The sequence below is a fragment of the Pleurodeles waltl genome, chromosome 8 (genome assembly GCF_031143425.1).
Source record: "Pleurodeles waltl isolate 20211129_DDA chromosome 8, aPleWal1.hap1.20221129, whole genome shotgun sequence".
NCBI classification, from domain to species: Eukaryota; Metazoa; Chordata; class Amphibia; order Caudata; family Salamandridae; genus Pleurodeles; species Pleurodeles waltl.
The window spans coordinates 447,556,785-447,580,773 of NC_090447.1; the positions used below are offsets into that span (position 1 = coordinate 447,556,785).

At 46.5% G+C, this 23,989-nt stretch overlaps 1 protein-coding gene across 1 annotated transcript in view; it reads left to right on the plus strand.

Moving 5' to 3' along the window:
- The window catches only part of LOC138249528 (ATP-binding cassette sub-family C member 5-like), a 2,567,733-nt gene that overhangs the window by 1,580,147 nt on the left and 963,597 nt on the right, over positions 1–23,989 (plus strand). The window contains exon 15 of the mRNA XM_069203478.1: positions 21,967–22,078. Coding sequence (XP_069059579.1) covers positions 21,967–22,078 — 112 coding nt within the window. The remainder of the gene's footprint in view (positions 1–21,966; positions 22,079–23,989) is intronic.

Here is a 23,989-nt window from a genome sequence, read left to right on the forward strand (position 1 = left end):
TGATCTCACCCTGCTCGCTGCAACAGATGAGGGACAGGAAGAAGAGAGTGACCCTCTCCCTGATCTCTTCTCTTCCACAGAACAAGATGCTCTAGTGGAAGGTGTAGTACTTGCGGACTGTCTTACTGCTGAGCAGAAAGACCACTGCATAAATCTCCTGGGTCAGTTTTCTGAACTCTTCTCTACTGTGCCAGGCACCACTTCTTGGTGTGGGCACACTATAGATACTGGAGACAGCTTGCCTGTCAAAAGTAAGATCTATAGGCAGCCTGACCATGTCAGAGACTGCATAAAGCAAGAAGTGCAGAAAATGCTTGAACTAGGAGTGGTTGAGCACTCTGAAAGTCCATGGGCCTCTCCTGTGGTACTTGTACCAAAACCTCATTCCAAGGATGGTAAAAGGGAAATGAGATTTTGTGTTGACTACAGAGGTCTCAACAAGGTAACCAAAACTGATGCTCACCCTACACCCAGGGCAGATGAGCTAATAGATACACTGGCATCTGCCAAGTATCTAAGCACCTTTGATTTGACTGCAGGGTATTGGCAGATCAAATTATCAGAGGATGCAAAAGCAAAAACTGCATTTTCAACCATTGGAGGCCATTACCAATTCACAGTAATGCCTTTTGGATTGAAAAATGCACCTGCCACTTTTCAAAGGTTGGTGAACACAGTCCTGCCAGGGCTGGAAGCTTTTAGTGCAGCATATCTAGATGATATAGCTGTCTTTAGCTCCAGCTGGGATGATCACCTGGTCCACCTATGGAAAGTTTTGGAGGCCCTGCAAAAGGCAGGCCTCACTATCAAGGCTTCAAAGTGCCAGATAGGGCAGGGGAAAGTGGTTTATCTGGGACACCTGGTAGGTGGAGAACAGATTGCACCACTTCAGGGGAAAATCCAAACTATTATAGATTGGGTTCCCCCTACAACTCAGACTCAGGTGAGAGCCTTTTTAGGCCTCACTGGGTACTACAGGAGGTTCATAAAGAACTATGGCTCCATTGCAGCCCCTCTTAATGACCTCACATCTAATAAAATGCCTAAGAAGGTATTATGGACAGCAAACTGTCAGAAAGCTTTTGAGGAGCTGAAGCAGGCCATGTGCTCTGCACCTGTCCTGAAAAGCCCCTGTTACTCCAAAAAATTAATTGTCCAAACTGATGCATCTGAATTAGGGGTAGGAGCAGTCTTATCACAACTTAATTCTGAGGGCCAGGATCAACCTGTTGCTTTTATCAGCAGGAGGTTGACCCCTAGAGAAAAGCGTTGGTCTGCCATAGACAGGGAGGCCTTTGCTGTGGTCTGGGCACTGAAGAAGTTTAGGCCATACCTGTTTGGCACTCACTTCATTGTTCAGACAGACCATAAACCTCTATTTTGGCTAAAACAAATGAAAGGTGAAAACCCTAAATTGTTGAGGTGGTCCATATCTCTACAGGGAATGGACTATACAGTGGAACATAGACCTGGGAGTACCCACTCCAATGCAGATGGACTCTCCAGATATTTCCACTTAGACAATGAAGACTCATCAGGTAATGGCTAGTCTTATTGTCCTTCGTTTGGTGGGGGGTTGTGTAGGAAAGTACCATCTTGCCTGGCATGTTACCCCCATATTTCACTGTATATATGTTGTTTTACTTGTATGTGTCACTGGGACCCTGCCAGCCAAGGCCCCAGTGCTCATAAGTGTGCCCTGTATGTGTTACCTGTGTTATGACTAACTGTCTCACTGAGGCTCTGCTACCCAGAACCTCAGTGGTTATGCTCTCTCATTTCTTTCCAAATTGTCACTAACAGGCTAGTGGCCAATTTCACCAATTTACATTGGCATACTGGAACACCCTTATAATTCCCTAGTATATGGTACTGAGGTACCCAGGGTATTGGGGTTCCAGGAGATCCCTATGGGCTGCAGCATTTCTTGTGCCACCCATAGGGAGCTCTGACAATTCTTACACAGGCATGCCATTGCAGCCTGAGTGAAATAATGCCCACATTATTTCACAGCCATTTTTCACTGTACTTAAGTAACTTATAAGTCACCTATATGTCTAACCTTTACCTGGTAAAGGTTGGGTGCTAAGTTACTTAGTGTGTGGGCACCCTGGCACTAGCCAAGGTGCTCCCACATTGTTCAGGGCTAATTCCCCGGACTTTGTGAGTGCGGGGACACCATTACACGCGTGCACTATACATAGGTCACTACCTATGTATAGCTTCACAATGGTAACTCCGAATATGGCCATGTAACATGTCTATGATCATGGAATTCCCCCCTCAATGCCATCCTAGCATTGGTGGCACAATCCCATGATCCCCCGGGTCTCTAGCACAGACCCGGGTACTGCCAAACTGCCTTTCCCGGGGTTTCACTGCAGCTGCTGCTGCTGTGAACCCCTCAGACAGGTTTCTGCCCTCCTGGGGTCCAGCCAGGCTTGGCCCAGGAAGGCAGTACAAAGGACTTCCTCAGAGAGAGGGTGTTACACCCTCTCCCTTTGGAAAAAGGTGTTAGGGCTTGGGAGGAGTAGCCTCCCCCAGCCTCTGGAAATGCTTTCATGGGCACAGATGGTGCCCATTTCTGCATAAGCCAGTCTACACTGGTTCAGGGATCCCCCAGCCCTGCTCTGGTGCGAAACTGGACAAAGGAAAGGGGAGTGACGACTCCCCTGACCTGCACCTCCCCTGGGAGGTGCCCAGAGCTCCTCCAGTGTGCTCCAGACCTCTGCCATCTTGGAAACAGAGGTGCTGCTGGCACACTGAACTACTCTGAGTGGCCAGTGTCAGCAGGTGATGTCAGAGACTCCTCCTGATAGGCTCCTTCAGGTGTTGCTAGCCTATCCTCTCTCCTAGGTAGCCAAACCCTCTTTTCTGGCTATTTAGGGTCTCTGCTTTGGGGAATTCTTTAGATAATGAATGCAAGAGCTCATCAGAGTTCCTCTGCATCTCTCTCTTCACCTTCTGCCAAGGAATCGACTGCTGACCGCGCTGGATGCCTGTAAAACTGCAACAAAGTAGCAAAGACGAGTACTGCGACCTTGTAACGCTGATCCTGCCGCCTTCTCGACTGTTTTCCTGGTGGTGCATGCTGTGGGGGTAGTCTGCCTCCTCTCTGCACTAGAAGTTCCGAAGAAATCTCCCGTTGATCGACGGAATCTTCCCCCTGCAAAAGCAGGCACCAAAGAACTGCATCACCGGTCCTCTGGGTCTCCTCTCAACACGACGAGCGAGGTCCCTTGAACTCAGCAACTCTGTCCAAGTGACTCCCACAGTCCAGTGACTCTTCAGTCCAAGTTTGGTGGAGGTAAGTCCTTGCCTCCCCACGCTAGACTGCATTGCTGGGAACCGCGTGTTTTGCAGCTACTCCGGCTCCTGTGCACTCTTCCAGGATTTCCTTGGTGCACAGCCAAGCCTGGGTCCCCGGCACTCTAACCTGCATTGCACAACCTCCTGAGTTTTCCTCCGGCATCGTGGGACCCTCTTGTGCAACTTCGGGTGAGCTCTGGTTCACTCCACTTCGTAGTGCCTGTTCCGGCACTTCTCCGGGTGCTGCTTGCTTCTGAGTGGGCTCTTTGTCTTGCTGGACGCCCCCTCTGTCTCCTCACGCAATTGGCGACATCCTGGTCCCTCCTGGGCCACAGCAGCATCTAAAAACCCTAACCCCGAGCTTTGCAGCTAGCAAGGCTTGTTTGCGGTCTTTCTGCAGGAAAACACTTCTGCACGACTCTTCACGACGTGGGACATCCATCCTCCAAAGGGGAAGTTTCTCGCCCCTGTCGTTCTTGCAGAATCCTTAGCTTCTACCATCCGGTGGCAGCTTCTTTGCACCCACAGCTGGCATTTCCTGGGCATCTGCCCTCTCCCGACTTGATTGTGACTTTTGGACTTGGTCTCCTTGTTCCACAGGTACCCTCGTCTGGAAATCCATCGTTGTTGCATTGCTGGTTTTGGTCTTTCCTGCAGAATTCCCCTATCACGACTTCTGTGCTCTTTGGGGAACTTAGGTGCACTTTGCACCCACTTTTCAGGGTCTTGGGGTGGGCTATTTTTCTAACCCTCACTGTTTTTGACAGTCCCAGCGACCCTCTACAAGGTCACATAGGTTTGGGGTCCATTCGTGGTTCGCATTCCACTTCTCTGAGAATGCGTGTGTTCGACTGTCCAGAGTTTACTGGAAAAGACAGGACGTATTAAGTCATATAAGTATTTGATGCGCAATGCATAATCTGGAATGTATGTTCTGCCAAAGTTTAGAAAACCCAATAATGATTGGAGTTTTTAAATGATATTTGGAGGTTGTAACTGTGCGCATTTTTCTAAGAATTGTGGCGGTAGGCTTTTTCCTTCACTTGATAATTCGTATCCCAAAAGCAGGACACTAAGGAAGGCAATTTTTGTTTTTTTTAATTGAATTTATAGCCGAATTCGGCAAGTCCTACAACAATGCGGGCTACCCATCTTAGTTGCAGTAATTCCTGGTCTGTAAGGTAGATATCGTCCACATAGGACAATGCTTCAGGGTCAACGTCATGCAATATTGAAGTCCTGGACTGTTATTATACCCCTGTGGTAAACAACAGATTTTTTTCTGGGAGCCTGGTGCACTGAAACTTGTTAAGTCTCTACTCTCAGGTGCTATATTTTGGCAGAAGAAGCCATTGGAAATATCCAATGTTGTTGTATTTTTTGCGCACTATGTTTGTAAGTGCTGTGCTATGAGAGTTTTGTGTAGCATATGTGCTTATATGACTGTTTAAATATCTGTAGTCTAAGACTATTCTATATGAATTGTCCGGTTTAGCTACAGGGAATAAAGGATTATTCATTGGTGAGACACAGAGTTCGATTACGCCCTGGTATTCTAGTTGTGTGAGAATTTCCCTCACAAGTGCTTTAGCATCATGTTTTATTGGGTATTGGGGTTGATTTTTAATTGGAATTACATGATAGGGGCAATCTTTATCCCACCCTGCGTGGTTGCAGTATAATGCAGGTGCTTGCCCCAGTGCCCAATCAATGGCGCAGGATTCTACGAGCTTGTTGGGAACAAGAGGCGAGAAAGAATGTATGATAATCTCTTCCCTATCTGGGCAAGTACAGACAAATGCAGGTGGCCAATCTTTTTCGGACAGTAAATTATCATAAATATTGACGACGCGATCCCAAAAGATTGCATCTATTGTGCGTTAAATGTCTCCTTCTAACTGTATTGTTACTTCGTACAACCAGTCATCAGTTCCTTTCACCTCCAGATGCTCTTAAAGATTCCGACAAACTATTGTGACCTCTACTGCACTGTCTAGCAGAGCTAGTGCCCACGTCTTGTTCTTTAATAAAGCCCTCTTCTTGAGTGGCATGACAAATCGCACCTGCTGCCAATTTTTCTTTTTGAATTGGGGTTTTTGTTGGGGAAGTTTCTCTTCTTTTTTAACAGAAAATTCTGTTGAACGTTGTGATTCCTGTCTCGGTTTCACGTACTCAGTTTTCCGCTCTGACCACCCACCTCTCTCATTGCGATTTTCTGGCGAGTCCTGAAAGGAACGAGATTGGCATGTATCAGTGTATTGATGTCTGTCAGGCGTTTTAATATTATCTCTATTTCTGAGATTATATCTATTCTGAGGGGTCTTTGAATGCGGAGATTCTCCCCTTTCTTTTTTAGGTGTTTGTTGTTTTTCCGCCCAGCATTTTTTAGAACCCTCAAGTGCTTGCTTGGTAGAAACTTTATTAGATTTACCCTGAAACTGTGGTATTATGGGTCTGGCCCCCAGAATATCTCGACCAATACTAGAGTAGGTCTCCGCGATAATCTTTGGCAACTCACGTTCTTGATACTGGATAGGAACCTCCTGGAGCCGCATACGTACTCCTAGTGCAACTGATTCCCCTTTAAGGTTACTTAATATAATTGAAGATACAGTGGCAAAATTGGCCATCAGTTGCTTTCCCAAGTCTAGGGCCGGGGCAGCCCCATATTCATCTTGAATTTGTTTTAACACTTTCGGAAGATTAACAAGTCTCGGTGTATTGTGTGCGGTAGTATAGAGCGTAGCAAATGCCGTGCCCCAAATATCACAGTTATCTACTGTGGGAACCATCCCAAATGGCAAGCACATAGTTAATATTCTTTGCTTATCCTGAAGTCCCGTATGGGGAAATACTGCTTCCAGTGCATTTATTTTTTGAGCTAACCAAAACGGAATCTCTTCCCGTTTGGCGGGTACCTTACCCATGATCGAATGTACAGTCCCAGGATTAATGCCTGGTGTGGCTACATGTGGTTGCAATGGGGCAGCACCTGCTAGATTTGTATTTAATGTTTGCATTACCAACTGTACTAATACTCTGTATATTGCCATAAACTCAGTATATAAGCAGCAAACCTCAGCTACCGTCAAGGTTGCTGCATCAGGGTGCTGTGTATATGTGGCCAATAAAGGCCAGGTAGGACCATCATTACTAAAAGGACCTAGCCTAACATGTAGGATTGTATGTGGTAGGGTGCCAACAAGCCAATTATTATGGTCTTGATAAGATAAAGGTATCTCTAAATATGCATAAGCTCTATATTGTGCAGGTATATTTGCAGGTGTATAATAGTGAAATGTATTTGTGTTCCCATCAACTGCTGGAAATGTGACCCAAGAATTGAAAATTTCTGTTCTGTATGCTGCATGAGCTTCAATAACAAATGTAATTTGACCCCCCTGGGCCGTTAGGCCATGTGCCAATAAATGTGCAGTAAGGGGTGGTCGCATATTGACTGCAATTGCTACCCGTTGCAGGTTCGCCATGGTGAATGATAAGTTTTGTTCAGAGATGAGTACACCAAACGGGGATTATCCTTTTAGGGTTCAAGCTTGAACACCCTGCAGCATTAGTTAGGTAATCCCTACTTAGCTGAGGAGGAAAAGATCCTGAAAACCACAGACGTCTATAGTCTATATAGTACTCTGGTGTCTTTGCATGTAGTGAGACACAGATACTCAGGAGGGCCCAAAAATTAGTGCCTGACAAAACATTGGCGGCGCAATGTCACATAGGTTCTCATTATCCTAATGAGACTACTGGATTCGGGCGGCTGAATCACCTGTACTAAGGGGGGACTGTGAGAAAGTAGCCTCTTTCTAGCATGTTTACCCCCACTTTTGGCCTGTTTGTGACTGTGTGGCAGTGTGTTTTTACTGTGTCACAGGGATCCTGCTAGCCTGGACCCCATTGCTCATAGTGAAAACCCTATATGGCAGTGTGTTTTGCCTGTGTAGGAAAGTACCATCTTGCCTGGCATGTTACCCCCATATTTCACTGTATATATGTTGTTTTAGTCTGTGTCACTGGGAGCCTGCCACGCAGGGCCCCAGTGCTCATAAGTATGTGGCCTGTATGTGTTCCCTGTGTGATGCCTAACTGGCTCACTGAGGCTCTGCTAACCAGAACCTCAGTGGTTATGCTCTCTCTGCTTTTCAAATTTGTCACTAACAGGCTAGTGACTAAATTTACCAATTCACATTGGCATACTGGTACACCCATATAATTCCCTAGTATATGGTACTGAGGTACCCAGGGTATTGGGGTTCCAGGAGATCCCTATGGGCTGCAGCATTTCTTTTGCCACCCATAGGGAGCTCTGACAATTCTTGCACAGGCCTGCCAGTGCAGCCCGAGTGAAATAACGTCCACGTTATTTCACAGCCATTTACCACTGCACTTAAGTAACTTATAAGTCACCTATATGTCTAACCTTCACCTGGTGAAGGTTGGGTGCAAAGTTACTTAGTGTGTGGGCACCCTGGCACTAGCCAAGGTGCCCCACATTGTTCAGGGAAAATTCCCCGGACTTTGTGAGTGCTGGGACACCATTACACGTGGCACTGTACATAGGTCACTACCTATATGTAGCATCACAATGGTAACTCCGAACATGGCCATGTAACATGTCTAAGATCATGGAATTGTCACCCCCTTGCCATTCTGGCATTGGGGGGACAATTCCATGATCCCCCGGGTCTCTAGCACAGAACCCAGGTACTGCCAAACTGCCTTTCCGGGGTCTCCACTGCAGCTGCTGCTGCTGCCAACCCCTCAGACAGGTTTCTGCCCTCCTGGGGTCCAGGCAGCCCTGGCCCAGGAAGGCAGAACAAAGGATTTCCTCTGAGAGAGGGTGTAACACCCTCTCCCTCTGGAAATAGGTGTGAAGGCTGGGGAGGAGTAGCCTCCCCCAGCCTCTGGAAATGCTTTGATGGGCACAGACGGTGCCCATCTCTGCATAAGCCAGTCTACACCGGTTTAGGGATCCCCCAGCCCTGGTCTGGCGTGAAACCGGACAAAGGAAAGGGGAGTGACCACTCTGCTGACCTGCACCTCCGAGGGGAGGTGCCCAGAGCTCCTCCAGTGTGTCCCAGACCTCTGCCATCTTGGAAACAGAGGTGTCTGTGACACACTGGACTGCTCTGAGTGGCCAGTGCCAGCAGGTGACGTCAGAGGCTCCTTCTGATAGGCTCCTACCTCTCTTGGTAGCCAATCCTCCTTCCTTGGTAGCCAAACCTCCTTTTCTGGCTATTTAGGGTCTCTGCTTTGGGGAATTCTACAGATAACGAATGCAAGAGCTCACCAGAGTTCCTCTGCATCTCCCTCTTCACCTTCTACCAAAGGATCGACCGCTGACTGCTCAGGACGCCTGCAAAACCGCAACAAATTAGCAAGACGACTACTAGCAACCTTGTATCGCTTCATCCTGCCGGCTTTCTCAACTGTTTCCAGGTGGTGCATGCTCTGGGGGTAGCCTGCCTCCTCTCTGCACCAGGAGCTCTGAAGAAATCTCCAGTGGGTCGACTGAATCTTCCCCCTGCAACCGCAGGCAACAAAAGACTGCATCACCGATCCTCTGGGTCCCCTCTCAGCACGACGAGCGTGGTCCCTGGAACTCAGCAACTCTGTCCAAGTGACTCCCACAGTCCAGTGACTCTTCAGTCCAAGTTTGATGGAGGTAAGTCCTTGCCTCCCCACTCTAGACTGCATTGCTGGGTACCGCGTGATTTGCAGCTGCTCCGGCTCCTGTGCACTCTTCCAGGATTTCCTTTGTGCACAGCCAAGCCTGGGTCCCCGACACTCCTTCCTGCAGTGCACAACCTTCTGAGTTGTCCTCCGGCGTCGTGGGGCTCCCTTTTGTGACTTTGGGTGGACTCCGGTTCACTTTTCTTCTAAGTGCCTGTTCAGGTACTTCTGCGGGTGCTGCCTCCTAGTTCAGCCTAAGCTGTTTGCCATAGCTACCTTCTATCAGCCTAAGCTGCTAGAAACACCTCTTCTACACTGATAAGGGATAACTGGACCTGGCACAAGGTGTAAGTACCTCTGGTACTCACTACAAGCCAGGCCAGCCTCCTACAGCCTGTCTCACTGGGATCCTGCTAGCCAGGACCCCAGTGCTCATAGTTTGTGGCCTAATGTATGTATTGTCAGTAGTGCTTAACTGTGTCACTGAGGCTCTGCTAACCAGAACCTCAGTGCTTATACTCTCTCTGCTTTTAAATTTGTCACTATAGGCTAGTGACTTCACCCCTGGGGGCCCCTGCACTGCACATGCACTTTGCATGGGCAGTGCAGGGCAGGGCCCCCGGAGCAGAGCTCCGTCGCACAGGTCATCAGGCAGTGATCTGCGCGATGGGTGCAATTACACCTGTGGCGCAGAGGCATTGACAGCGGCTCCATGTAGAGCCGCCGTTAATGTCCCGGCTGAGCCTTTCTGTGAGCCGTCGGGCTGAAAAAATGTTTCCGTTCGCCGGCCCACAGAAATGCTCATTATTTGGCGGGGTTCCGGGGTCGCTGGCGGTCAGTGTTTTGACCGCCAGCATGAACACTGCGGTTGTTTCCGCCGTGTTCATAATGACTACCTAAGTCTGATCCTGCGCCATGTTACACCTGTCGGCCTAATCCAGGTTTGTTCTGGCTAACTAGCAGTGCCTCATCTCCACCAAAGAGCAGGGATGATTGGGGCAACCGGGCGCATGATATAAATGACTCTTCAGGGGAATCGTGGTCACTCAGATCTCATCCGTTTCACTCAGTTACATTAGTCTCACATATGCAAGGGCAGTCAGAGGCAGAGTATAGTTCAATAAGGTTTTATTGAAGTAACTGCATCTTAGATAATAAAGCATGTATTGCAATAACTAGGACGATTAAGCACAATAAGATGACAATTGTGACAAGGAGAGTAAAACACGAGAATAACGCTAACATTTTGTCACTAAGGTTTGTAGAGATAGTTACTACCTAAGCTATGTTAGAGCATTATGAGGTGAAACGCTAATAAGCAACCATGCCAGATCATTCTGAGAAGGATGACTACTCTGATGAGTAGGGCAGTGGCTCTGAGAGGGAAACAGAGCAATAGGACTGGAGTCTAGCTTGCCAGCAGAGGCTGAGAGAGCTAGATGAAGAGCTTGGGTGAGCTGAGGCTGAGAGAGCTTTAGGCAAGGAAAAAATAAATGTTGGTAGCTTAGGAACTGAGCTGTGGAGAGCTGAAGCTGGAAGCCACGAGGGCTGAGTCCAGTTCAGATGGTGGCAGCAAAGATGTTTCATTCAGTACTGTGGAAGAAGTGCATATGCCCAGAGACTTGGTGCCCACTTGAGGGAGGGGGATGCCATACACTAGGAGGTTCAGTGTTATGAGGCAGCTCCAGTGGTGCCCAGGTCCCTGAGGTGGATTGGGGAACTGGCATGGAGAGTCATATTCCGAGTGATGGGATGGACGCTTTACTGGCTCTAGGTGAGAGTGACAGGGAGAGGGGTTCCCCCCCCAGTAGAATTCCTGGTAGGAGAGTATGGAGACACCCCAGAAGAGTGTGGGTTACATGTCAGGGGTAGTCAGATACTGTCTCACCAGTCTCAGGAGGGTGATGTGGGGTACTTTTTCAAGGCACAGGATGGTGAGTTGGAGTGTAGTTTGGTTAACACGTGATGGGATGTGTGATGTGATTGCTGGAGAGCATATGTTCAGTCCTTGTTTTACAAAGTGTAGTATCTTTATATGTTTTCTATATATTTTGTTGTGTTTCTATATTTTATGTATTTTATATGTTATACTATATATCTCTTGTAGTTTGTATATCATTTGTTATGTTCTGTCCTCCCCTCCTGCTTTGGCTCCCTTTGGTTCATCTGGAATGCTCTGGTATTCTGGGCAAGACAGTTGGAGCAGGGAGAGCTGCGTGCTGGGGCGGCTGAAGCTTCTGCTGCCAGTATCTTATTGAATAAAGGCAGAATTTCTTCAACTATAATTTCAACACCAGGTAGAGTGTGAGTTCTCTGACCTCAGGGAACCTGCACTGGAGGCAGACATCTGGTTGAGTACCAGAGAGTCTGGAGAGGCATTTGAGGGGAGTGGCTCGGGTTTTCCCCAACCAAGGGAGGTAGGGGAGATTTGCAGTGACCCAGATAGGTCACTGTGTAGTGGGATGGATGAGGGGTCCCATGTCCTGCCTCAGGAGAGAGGGAGTGGAGATGGGGAGAGGCCCAGAGCCTGGGGGGTTCCATGAGGGAACACCCGGGGGGAGCCTAGCCTGTACCAGGAGGCCATCTGCTGAAGGGAACTCCATAGCGTCAGGAGGATTTGGGGGGAGCGGCGTCCCTCCAATCCTGGTGTCTGGCAGTACCATTCCAGAGTGGAGGGTGCAGGAGACCAGACAGAGAGGTGAGAGGGGGAGGAAGTCCCCAGTGGAAAACCTGAAGGGTCAGGGGTCAGCTCGGAGATCAAGGCTCCCCAGGAATGTCCCTAGTGATATCACTTCTGGTCTGGTAGGGCTCCACGCCCTGCCAGATGGGCAGGGGTCGGGAGACCAGCGCCAGACAAACTCTTGTGGAACACCTGAAGAAGGTGCTTCCCTTGGGGGAGTAGGACTACTCCCCAGGAAGTCCTGGGTTGCCAGGCATTGGTCCAGTCTAAGGGTACAGAGCCTAGGCTGGATGGTCAGGTTGAGGGGGTAAACTCTGGCCTGATTGGGAGGGGGGGTTGCCCAGAAATCCCTCCCAGTGTGACTTTGAGGGGTACTTCCCATGGTGGGGGGATGTGAAACTCTGGAAGTGGGGGCCGGGGAGGGAAAGACTCACCCCTGACCCCGCTCCAACCTGAGGGTACAGACCCTATGTTGGAAGACCAGTTGCAGGTTAACATCCCTGCACTGGAGGGAGTATAGTGCAGGGCTGTTTCCACAAGGGCCCGAAAATTCTGGACTCTGGGGGTGCTGCTCCTGGGGGGAGGGTATAAAGTGCTAGGGGGGAGGACCAGGTTCAGGCTGTCATCCTTGACCTGGTTGAAGGGAGAGTGGACAAAGGGTGCCAGGCTCCTGGGGCTACTGCCCCCCACTCTCCAAGTCACAGTGGTTAGAGAGCCCTGAAAGGCCTGAGGCCTGACTCTCGTCCCTGACAGCTGTGAGTGGCCACTGTGGCTTACTGTCCTAGTGGACAGAGTTGCCCCTGGGGAGGGGCGAAGTCACACTCCGGGGGTGGAGTGGGCCACACCACTGTGTTGGCCATGGTGGTACTGTCTGCCCACTGAGATACATCTGTGAGCAAAGTAAGGTTAGGTGCTGTACAGATGGTATCCGCAGGTGAGGAGAGGGGTGCCCCATGGGTTAGCTTAGTTGGCTGTGAGAGTATGGACAGAGGGATCCAACTGGGTTCATGAAGGCGTAGAAATGGAAAATGCCCCTGCTGTTGCGGGCCAGGGTCCATGTTCTGTTGTCCTAGTCAGGGAAGTCCATCAGGGTATTGATTGGCCTCCCTTGGCTTTAGGCTGGTGGGGGGGGGGTTGTGTTGGACCTGGCCCTTTTTGCAGGGTCTTCCCCAAACTTTTTGCCTCCTTCCTCCTTTTTCTTCTGACCAATTTTTGTTGACTTTAGGACTCTGGGCAATTTACCACTGTTAACCAGTGGTAACGTGAATATGCTCTCTGTTTAAAAGATTTTGGTAATTGGTGTTCCATGACTGGCACATTTGATTTACTGGTAAGGCCCTAATAAAGTGCACTATGGGTGCCCATGGCCTGTAAATCAAATGCTACGTGTGGGCCTGTAGCACTGATTGTGCCACCCACATGAGTAGCCCCGTAAACATGTCTCAGGCCTGCCACAACAGTGTCTGTGTGTGCAGTTTTGCATTGCCAATTCGACCTGGCAAGTGTACCCACTTGTCAGGTCCAAACCTTCCATTTTAGTACATGTTAGTCACCCCTGAGGTAGGCCCTAGGTAGCACTGTTGGCAGGGTGCAGTGTATTTAAAAGGTAGGACATGTACTTGTGTGTTTTACATGTCCTGATTGTGAAATACTGCCAAATGTGTTTTTCACTTTTTCACGGCCTATCTCTCCCATAGGTTAACATGGGGCTGCCTTTAAATGTCTTTTAAGTGCAGTTTTCCATTGGGAACAGATAGAGATCTGGAGTTGTGGGTCTCTGAACTCACAATTTAAAAATACATCTTGTGGTGGAGTTGGTTTTTAAATTGTCTGTTTGAAAAAGCCACTTTTAGAAAGTGGCCATTTTCTTGCTTAAATCATTCTGTGCCTGCCTCTGGAATCCACATCTGGGTCAGACTGACAGTTGGGCTGGTTGTGAATTCCCTCTAGGCAGTGACACAAAGTGAGCTGAAGTATGTCAGGCATATCCTGATGAGTCTACTGGGCTAGAGTGGGGAGGGAGGAACTGACACCTGCAACTGAAAGGGCTGTGTCTGTCCTCACACAATGCAGTATCCAACCCTTTGGAGTGTGTCTGGGGCCAGGCCTGGGCAAGGCAGGATCTTGTGAACAACAGAGACTTCCCTTTGAAGTTTGCCTACTTTGAAGGCAGAAATTAGTATAAGTAGTGGACTCAAAACCCCAGACTTTCAGATTGCTTCTGGATCAAGAGGAACCTTTGCCAAGGAGAAGAGCTTGATGCTTGGGGAGGACCTGTCACTTTGACTGATGCTTTGCTGTGCTGACCTGCAGCTGCTGCTTCTGCCTTAAGAGGGAAAGGACTAGGCTTTGCTTTCTGAAATCCTTCTTGTGAAGTTTCTCCAAGGGCGTGGACTGAGTTTGCCCCCTGTTCTGAAGTCTCAGGGATATCAAAGACTTCATCTGCCAGTGCCTGGGCTCTTCTGCTGAGAGTCCTGATTTGCTAAGTGGTGCCAAATCCCATCTCTAGAAGTGGAAGCTGGTAACCTGTGAGGGAAAATCCATGCACCGCAGGGTGAGCAGCAGAAAATCGATGCAGCACCTGCACTGCAGCTGAAAAATTGGTGCATCGCCGGTAAAATGGACGCATCGCCACTTCAACATGGATTAATCGCTGCTGTGTATCCAGATTTTCTACTCATCGTCTCTGGGTGTCAAAATCTTCAACTTCACCGCACGGAGCTGATGTTGCTTGCCAGGAAGTCGAAGCATTCCTTTCCAGTGGGGAAAGACTAGACACATCGCTTGCCCGGAAGAGAAAGAATCAACGCAATGCCTCATTTGCGAGTGAGGTATTGACGTGTTGCTTGCTATTCCGACGAACGCTCACCCGTGCAGCTTTATTTTTGACATATCAGGTACAATGCATCCTGTTATTTCTATGGATTAGGACTCTTTTTACTTAAAAAAATCATATCTTTGCTTGTGTATGTTGGATTCTCGTTTTGGTATTTTTTCATTTAGATAAATATTGGCTGTTTTTCTAAAATGGTGTTGAGTCCTTTTGTAGTGTTTTCACTGTGTTACTGTGTGTGTTTGTACAAATACTTTACACGTTGCCTCTGAGATAAGCCTCACTTCTTGTGCCTACCTACCAAGCGGGTAAGCAGGGGTTAGCTGAGCTGTGTATTTCCCTTACCCTGACAAGAGTGAGGGTCCCTACTTGGACAGATTGCAAACTGATTGCCAACTAGAGACCCCATTTCTAACAGGGTGGAAGATGATGAGGCTCAAGGGGGGGAAGGGACACCAATTGTCAGGGGGAGGAAAAATCGGGTCTTCTCCTGGCCCACAAGATGACCCATCTGAAACGGTTTGATCCCCAGAGCAGGCCCAACACCATCTGGGCCTGCCACTAGCCCCTCCCTAACTGCTGAGGCCCCCATTTCATCAGGGCCAACAGTTGCACTCCCTGCCACTCCTCCCCGCCAAGTGCCCACCAAGATCATCAAGAGCCGAGGGAGACATTTGCCTTCAACACTCCACACCCCTCATGTGACCCACAATCTCCTCTGTATGTGTCCGTTCCTGTGACTGCACTCTAGTGGCCGAGGGACGAGTTCTGGATACTCGGATAGACACAGTCTAAGCAGTGTGATTCATCAATGCCTCCATCAACAAACGTGAGTGCAGCTATTTTGTCCATGTTAGCTCCAAGATCCACACAGCCTCCCAGTTCGTCAGCCATCACTATTTCCCTTGCTACAGCTCGTGTTGTCTCTTCCCATAGGATGTCTTGTTATGCACTAGCTAGTCAAAGTGTGTCCATGTGGGAGGAGAATCTTCACATCATTATGAAAGATGAGAGTGAGGATGGCCAGTGACGGTCCCCACTTGTAGTGCATGTGGTCGGGGAGGGGGCGGTCATTATCTAAGTTGACTGTGGACTCTTCTTTTTGGACTACCTTTTGACATTGGACTATTTTGTTTAACCCCTTGTATATTGACTGGCGCCCCTGGTTCTTGCTGACTTTTTTTTCCTCAATCCCTTCGAAGTTACCTCGCCCATTCATCCAGGAGACTTTATTTGTGTTCCTCTCTCCCATTCTATCTGACAGAGGTTTATTTTTCATTTCTGTTTATATTCAATTTATGTTTTGAAAAATAATTTATTTTATGAAATGTATTTTCACAAAACCTAACCTTTCTGTCATTTATTTAGCATAATGTGTGTTTCATTCAGTGTGGTTGAGTGTATGTTTGTTGGTGTTAAGCAGATACTTTCAATATGATGGCTTATAAAAAAGATGGTTCTACCAGTCAACATACATAATGCACAAACAGCTATATCGAAACATATGTCCTACAACCAGAGCGATCTTTTGAAGAAAATCAAGTCAACTCAGGGTAGAACTTGTGATTAGTGCACATCATTTTATTTCTATACACATGTGAAGTTAAAGTACGTATTAACAATAGGTTATTTTGAATATCTTTTTCGACTTTACAATTGTGGGGGTAAAGATCTATGTGAGTGAGTGCACATTCTTAGTGGTTGGCGATATCTGTGTGGATGTGTGGCAGCTGCCTGTGAAGATGGATCAACTGGCTCTGCTGGTGTGGCCGGTGACTTTAAAAGTAGGAGTGCCAGTAGCTGTACAGGTGGAAATGGTGGTGGCTGTACAGATGGGAGTGATGGTGGTTGTACAGATGGGTTTGGTGGTAGCTGTACAGGTTGGCGTGGTGGTGGCTGTGCAGATGGGGTGGTGGTGGTTATAAAGGTGGAGATGGTGGTGGCTGTGCAGATGGGGTGGTGGTTGCTGTATGGGTAGAGATGGTGGTGGTTGTACAGCTGGTGCTAATAGTGACTGTGCATATAGGGGGTGCAGGTGGCTATGTAGGTGGAGATGCAGGTGGGTGTGTAGGTTCTTCTCCATGTGTTGACAGAGAAGGTAGATTTTGGAACATTTTCAACATTTCCTCCATCATCTTCATAGTCACGGCATGGTGTTTTGCAGTCTCTTCTCTATACATTTTCATTTGATCACGCTGCATCCTTGACATGTCTTGGCAACATTTCACAGCATTCTCCAAGACATGGGTCTGCCTGACAAACATCTGGGGTTGAGTCAGAGTCACCTCTAGTGCATGAATATCCTGCTGCACATCGGACTACTGTTGGAACAATTCGTCTTCCCACTGGCCAAAATGGGCATCTGCTATCCCGCTCCACTTAGGACGCACTTTGATATGACCATCAGGTCGACCAGAATAAAGAGGGGTAGCAGGTGGGAGGTTGCGGGGAAGAGATTCATGCCTGTTTCTCACCAGGGGTGTACTTTCCTTCAGATGTTTGAGAGTAGGCCTGAGTCGCACCTTCATGGGAGGAGTGTGTAGGAGAATCTACACATCGACCTAGGACATGAGGGCTGTGAGGGGGGATGGTAGTGCCAGATCGATAGGCTCTGTGGCTGGTTGGCTGACTGATGGGGACTGGCAATCCTCAGAAGGGAAGTAGGTGGTACAGTGCTGGCTGGAAATTAAGTGGGCTTCCGTCTTTTAGCAGTTAGTCCAACAATGACCTCCTCTTCATCCAGGTTCTCTTCCTTGACTAGCTTCTGCTCATCTTATTCCTCCTTAACCTCTTCTTGTTGAGCAGTGCTGGTTGCAGATATTGCTGTTTGGAGGAGGATCTGATTCTCTCCTCGAATTGCCCTCTGCCATCCACTGGAAGATGGTTCCACTTCATTGAGCTACTTATTGTCCCCAGTACCTGAAAGAAGAATATTGCAACAGATGAAGCATATCACATCCTTGTTTGAGAGCTACAACACAGCAAATGATTTAACTACATCTTCTGGCCTGCTTTCAGTTACACATGATATGTGGTTTTTGAACACCAATATATGATAGCTTAGAGATTAGCAGTGATGTGATAAACAGACATGTGAAATGCACACTCAAGCTCACCAACTGCAGTCATAGATCTGTGTGGTTTAGATATCCTCAGTGAGGTCAGCTATTAAACGGGGATCCTCGAGTTTTGGATGGATGATGAGTTTATTGATTAAGCAATTTCAAAAGGAAGGCTCACCTTCATTACTTTTCAGCATTAGTAATAAGTGAATTTGAACACCAAAGTATGGACATTACTGAAAATATTACTGGAAATAAACCACCACCATTGCAAGCTTTGAATTTTTTTTATTATTTCTCAAACTCATTTCTACAAGAGTTAGTCATTGTGAAATGTATCCAGATTATTTTTTCTCTACAAAATGTTGGCAAACTTACCTGATGGCAGATGGTAGTGGGTCTAATTGCTGCTGCCAGTATATCTCTTATCCTCGATGTGGTTAAAACGTGTGCTCTTGATGACTGATGTGGACTGGTCAGTAGCTGTAATTACGCTAACACATACATATTTGAGAAAATACACTTAGGTGTTAAAATAAATGCATGTGTTATGTACATACCCTTTCTAAACAGACCTACCATTCAATATGACTTATTGTGCGAATAGATTTCTTTCATTTGAAATGTTGAGTCACACATTTACATTACATACCATGTTATAAAGGCTTGTAGCCTTATAAACTGGCACATATTTATGGATTTTATGGTGCAGTGCAGCAAGGCACTGTGGTGCAAGGGTGACTGCGTTGCATGCAGGATTGTTTTTGAGCAGGAAGGAGAACCTTCCTGCCCAAAAACAATCCTGAGTGTTTTTTCCTCTTTCTATGTATGCTGCAAAATTCAGCACACATAGAAAGAGGAAAAAACGAGAAGAAAAAAAGATATTTCTCCACGTTACGCCCCTCTTGGGGAGCCGTATCCTTTTGCCGCATTTCCAGGTTTACCAGCTTTGGTAAATCTGGAAATGCATAAAAAACCATGGGAGTTGAGTGGAAACAGCCACGCTGCACCCATGGAGTGCCTCCCTTGTGCAGAGTAAGGCGATGCAGCGATTTGCTCTGCCATGCCTTACTCCCTATTTTTGAAGCCACTGAAAGCCACGCATAGTGGCTTTGCTTTGCTTCAAAAATATGACTTAAGGTTTGCGTCACACGTACCACGTTGCGTGGTGAAAACATGATGCAAACCACTCATACATATGGGCCCATATTTTTGCATATTGATCTGGGTGACAACATGGCTGTTTGACAAGCCAAATACTGCTAACATGTCATGCATTGAAACAGATCACTAGTCCTTTGGAAGGTTATATGTAAGTGAACTTGCTATCCGTCCACAGTGCGGTGTCTGACCAGTTGTGAAATCAGTATCACTCTTGCCTGAGAGGGGGGCTCAGCCAAAATCACATGGCCTATAAGCATATAAGTGCATTTCTAAGGAAATAGAACTTTTAACATGTCAAACAAACCAAGTAATGGACTTGGCCAAGTAATGGACTTGACAAAACAAATCTTATGATTTGATTACATTTCAGGCAGACATGTAACACACTTCTTGTCGACATATTTACTTACCAGTTCTTGCAGGTGGTTGTATTTGGCCTGACCCTTGACATTGACCTCCTGCAGGTGCATGGACGTCCTCCCAGCAGAAGGATTCACTCTGGCTGTATATGAAAATGAAACATAACAGATTATCCACAAGTATAACAATTGATGCTCATTTTTATCTGTGTACAAATCTATTTAGTACAATTTACAATGCAGGCATGATAGAAACAAGGTTACTTCTATGTTCCAGTAATACATCATATATCAAGTCACTGGGAGAGGATTGACAACTTTTTCGTAAGATGATAATGGAAGTTTCATTTTGCTTTACATAGGATTCTTACTTTTTTTTTTTCAAAAATATTTCATTATTCGTGGCACGTAACAGTGACACACATTATCCATCAGCAGCATATCATAGATCATAAATTCTCAACTTGCATAGTGGTAGTGTGTAGCAACTATTCGCCCCGTTACAGAACAATAGACATAATTGGCGTTAGTGTTTTGCTTAAACATGGCTTTTCCCATCCTCTCCAGAATTGTATTAGTAACCGTATTCCCTCTGCCAATTCGGGAGCCCCATCAGCCTAGGGCGCCTGAACGGCCGAGTGATGTGCAGCACACTGTGATACTTAAATTCACCTGATACCTGGAGCCATGCATACATATGGAGAGTGTAAAAAGTTCAACTAATATGTAATTTATCTCCTCCGACCCCCCCTTCAGCTTATGGCTGGGTTGAAGATACATCCCGTCTGGTCGTACTAGATCCTCCCTGGTCGTGCTAGCCGTGCATTGTGTCCCAGATAGTTCCCCTGCTGACCCGTTCTGCTCTGTTGAGTGCCACCTGGTTTGCCCCCTATGAGGGCATCAGTCCGCCAGTGTGTCAGCCTGCGTGGGGGCGCCCCACTCTGGACCAAATGCTACCTCTGTAATGCTATGACAATCTGATCCCAAACCTCCTTCATCTCTGGGGACCCGACCCGTTCTTAATCCCATGTGTATTGCCGTCCCCTCACTCTCTGCCCATTTCTTAAGCTCCCTTTGCCAGTCCCGGAGCCCCGGCCCCCCCCGAGGACATCCAATTCTTCGTCAGTTCCCTTTTGACAAATATGTATGCAAGGTCTTGAAATCTACTAGTGGCCTTATTCCTGGGTGTGTGTGGGAACCAATGAAGTATGCATCTAGCGGGTGTGCTGGTAATTTCAGTCTCTGTGATGTTAGCCACTTCTGCAATCACTGTGTCCCAATAAGACTCTAGTCGGGGGCAGGACCAAAGCATGGGAAGGAAATCTGCCAACCCCACGTCACAACAGAGGCATTTCGCTTCCCTTATTCCAAAATGATCCCGTAGTGTAAGTGGAGTGAGGTAAGCTCTGTGGAGTATGTAAAACTGTATAGGCTGGAACCTAGCGTTTCTGGATATCTTGGGCGTTTTCTCCACACATAGGATTCTTACTTGTAGTGCGAGAGAGAAAATGAAACACATATGAGTACAAATCAATAGAAGATATAGGACAAAAATGGAGCACCTTCCACGGTCACAGCTGCTAATGAGAAACCACTTATTTATTTATGGAATAGATCTTTGTGCTTAATGTATTACCTAGCACCACATTATAGTCATCTGTCACAGGCAGCCCATGCAGCAGATAGAGATGCATGCTGGAGAGGACATCCTTCTCAAGTAGGGTGAGACAAGACAGGCTCCAGTTTGTCCCCGAGGTAGATCCTAAGCCACCTCTATCCTAGTGAACCTCTCCTCCACCTTTCTCCTCTCAGCCTGACACTTTTTTAATGTCTTACATGGTTTGGACGTATTTCCCTGGTGCAGTGCCCCCATTTGCCAACTGCTGCCATAAGGCTAACTCTGTGTCACAGTGGTTACATGTGGGGGAGGGTCATGTACTTTTTTGCAGTTTTGAACTCCAGAGTATGCAATAGAGTCTGTCTAAGCCTCAGCAAAGTTGTGCTTCCTCCTCAGGACAGGCAACCTCTTCGGTGGGTAACTGGAAGGCGGCAGGTAGGGTAAGTAGTTGCCAGATTGCAGTGGCAAGCCAGGTAGTTGTTTGGTGTTGGAAGAAACAAAGCCTTGGAAGTGGGCTGCTTTTATGCGGTTTGAATGTAATGAGCTTCAGGTGTAATTAATAGATTTCAGGTGCATGTACTTAAAGGTGTATCTCATGTGTAGTTCTCACCTTTTCCGCCCCGAGTATGGAACCTCTGACCCGAGCGCTGAGACTCTCCCCAACTGTGGAACCTACACCCCAAGTAAGGACACTCTGCCCCAAGTGTGGAGAATCTGCAGTTGTAAAAATACTACTCCTAAGTGCCTTTGTGAATACTAAAAAGTAGAAAATGTAAACTAAAGTTTAAGTTTACCTTCATGAATCTGGCCCTACAAGTCTATCTTGTCCTTGCTGGAAACCTAAACTTTATGCAACAGTGCATCGCGTTTCTAGGTTACAATAAGGGTGTCCTTTATACGTCCAGCAAGGCTGGATCCATGTATGCATTTCATGATAGCTGCTAACTATGCAAATACCTGTGTAGATTCATTGCATTTAAAATCATTTTACATGAATATCCTGAAAACGTAGCAGATAGCTGAAGAACCTGTTGGACCAAAGACAGACTTCCCTCATAAAAAATAAAAAACTCTAACGTTCTGGAGGGTTTTGGAAAAATGATTTTGGATTTGTTTCGGTAAGTAGGTGTTTACTTATGGAAAATAAATAAAAGATCACACTGTCAAGACAGGCTTTTTGTAAAATACATCATTCTTCACCTGAAGCTGTAATTGGCCTAACATTCAGCAGTAACAAAAATATTTTTTTTCAGAATCTCATCAGAAAAAATCTGAGATGTAACTTGAAAAATGTTACAAAGTATGAAGCAAAGGTAATCACCAGTACTCAATCAGTTTCAATTATTCATGGACACAGAGATCAAGGTATGACATTCTCAGACTTCATTCATTTTTAAGATGATTATAAGAATAGGTTATGAGCATTTCAGATGTAATAATATTGCTAGGTTAGGGGATAATAAACTGCTAAATTGTGTTCCACATATGCGTCTCAGAGTGGGAGTGAGCCTATTTGAGGAGAACAAAAAACCCAATTGCCCTAAAATGCAGGAGGTTTTTCCCTGTGCCTCTGTTATTATTTGGTTTTCCTGCTGGGATTTGCCTAGCTGTGCATGGGAGGGACAATCAGTAATGATGGACCTGTCCTCGACAGGGCAGGGTTACCTATCCCCACTGAGACTCGGCAGTCCTTTGGCTGACAGGCTGCCCCGTTAAAGGTCTCCATTGGTGGAGCTAGCTGTGTCTATGAAGTCGGAAACCAGGGAATTCCCCCACCCATAAATGGGGTGAAGTAAGTGGGATTCATTTGGATGATGGCCCAGCCAATTTATTTCCCCCAAAATTCATAATGTATTATATAAATCTATACCACAAACTACCAGGCAGGTGCTTAGTTTAGGTCTACCAGTATGTACTTGTATGAAAGAGAAGGGTAGACTATGGCAACACTGCATATGCTGGAATCTCTAAACAACTCCTACATAAACTCCAGAGCATCCAGAACACAGGTGCAAGACCTCATACTCAACCTCCTGCACCTCAGGAAGCTTTACTGGCTCCCCATTCACAAGCACAGCCAATTAAAACATCTCTTATATATATATATATATATATATATATATATATATATATATATATATACACCTTCACCAACCCACCAGACACTTATAATCTGCCTCTCTCGCACACATTCCCTGCAACTGCAAAAGCCAAATTGGAGGTCACTTATTCTCCCAAATTACACCCAAGATATGGAACAATCTCCCTCAACACATCAATGGCTCCTCCTCACTTCTTGAGTTAAGCAAGAAGCTGAAGACTTGGCTCTTCATATAAACACCTTAGGGGCCATACACCTATACACCTGACCAAGTATCTGGATACCCTCTTGGGTGATTAGCACACTATACAAATCAACACAACATAACATAACAAGGGTGTCTGGGCAAGCATGTATGTTGTTAATATACTTTGGATGTGTTAAAATTTGGTGTAGCTAAATCATGATGTTTTGAACAGACTAAGGGGGTTATTCTAACTTTGGAGGAGGTGTTAATCCGTCCCAAAAGTGACGGAAAAGTGACGGATTTACCACCAGCCGTATTACGAGTCCATTATATCCTATGGAACTCGTAATACGGCTGGTGGTATATCCGTCACTTTACCGTCACTTTTGGGACGGATTAACACTCCTCCAAAGTTAGAATAACCCCCTAAATCTAGTAGATAAATTAGTTGAGTTTTGTAGCAGCCTATCATGGATTAAGTAGGGACAGTAGTGAAAGGCATCAAAATATGATATTGTTTTGAAGGGATTTTTCTAAAGGTGAAATGTTTTCCTCGTACAAAATTAAAAACAACATATTTAAATAGAGAAAATGCACATGTAAGCTAGCTATATTTCCATATGATTGCAGGGTTACACCTTAGGATTTCTGATAGTCTGCAACTGTTTTTTCAATTCCAAGAAACTCTAAAACATATTCAACACAGAGGTATAAGCCTCTATAACTAATTCTCCAACTCTGTAAGTTGAAGAGCAAATGCTACTGCGACCCCTCCTTCAGTTCCCTCCCAGACCTGGTATTATGTTTTTTCTGTATTCATCTAATTTCTCTTTTAGGGCATTATTTGTCATACATTGTACATTTTCTCTGCCTCTGGCATCAGGGTAATAATAGTAGTAACTCCAGTGTTGCGTAATGTACCACTTAAACCTCAGCTTTAAATATATTTTAAAATCAACCATATTTCTCTTAACATCAGCATATGAGT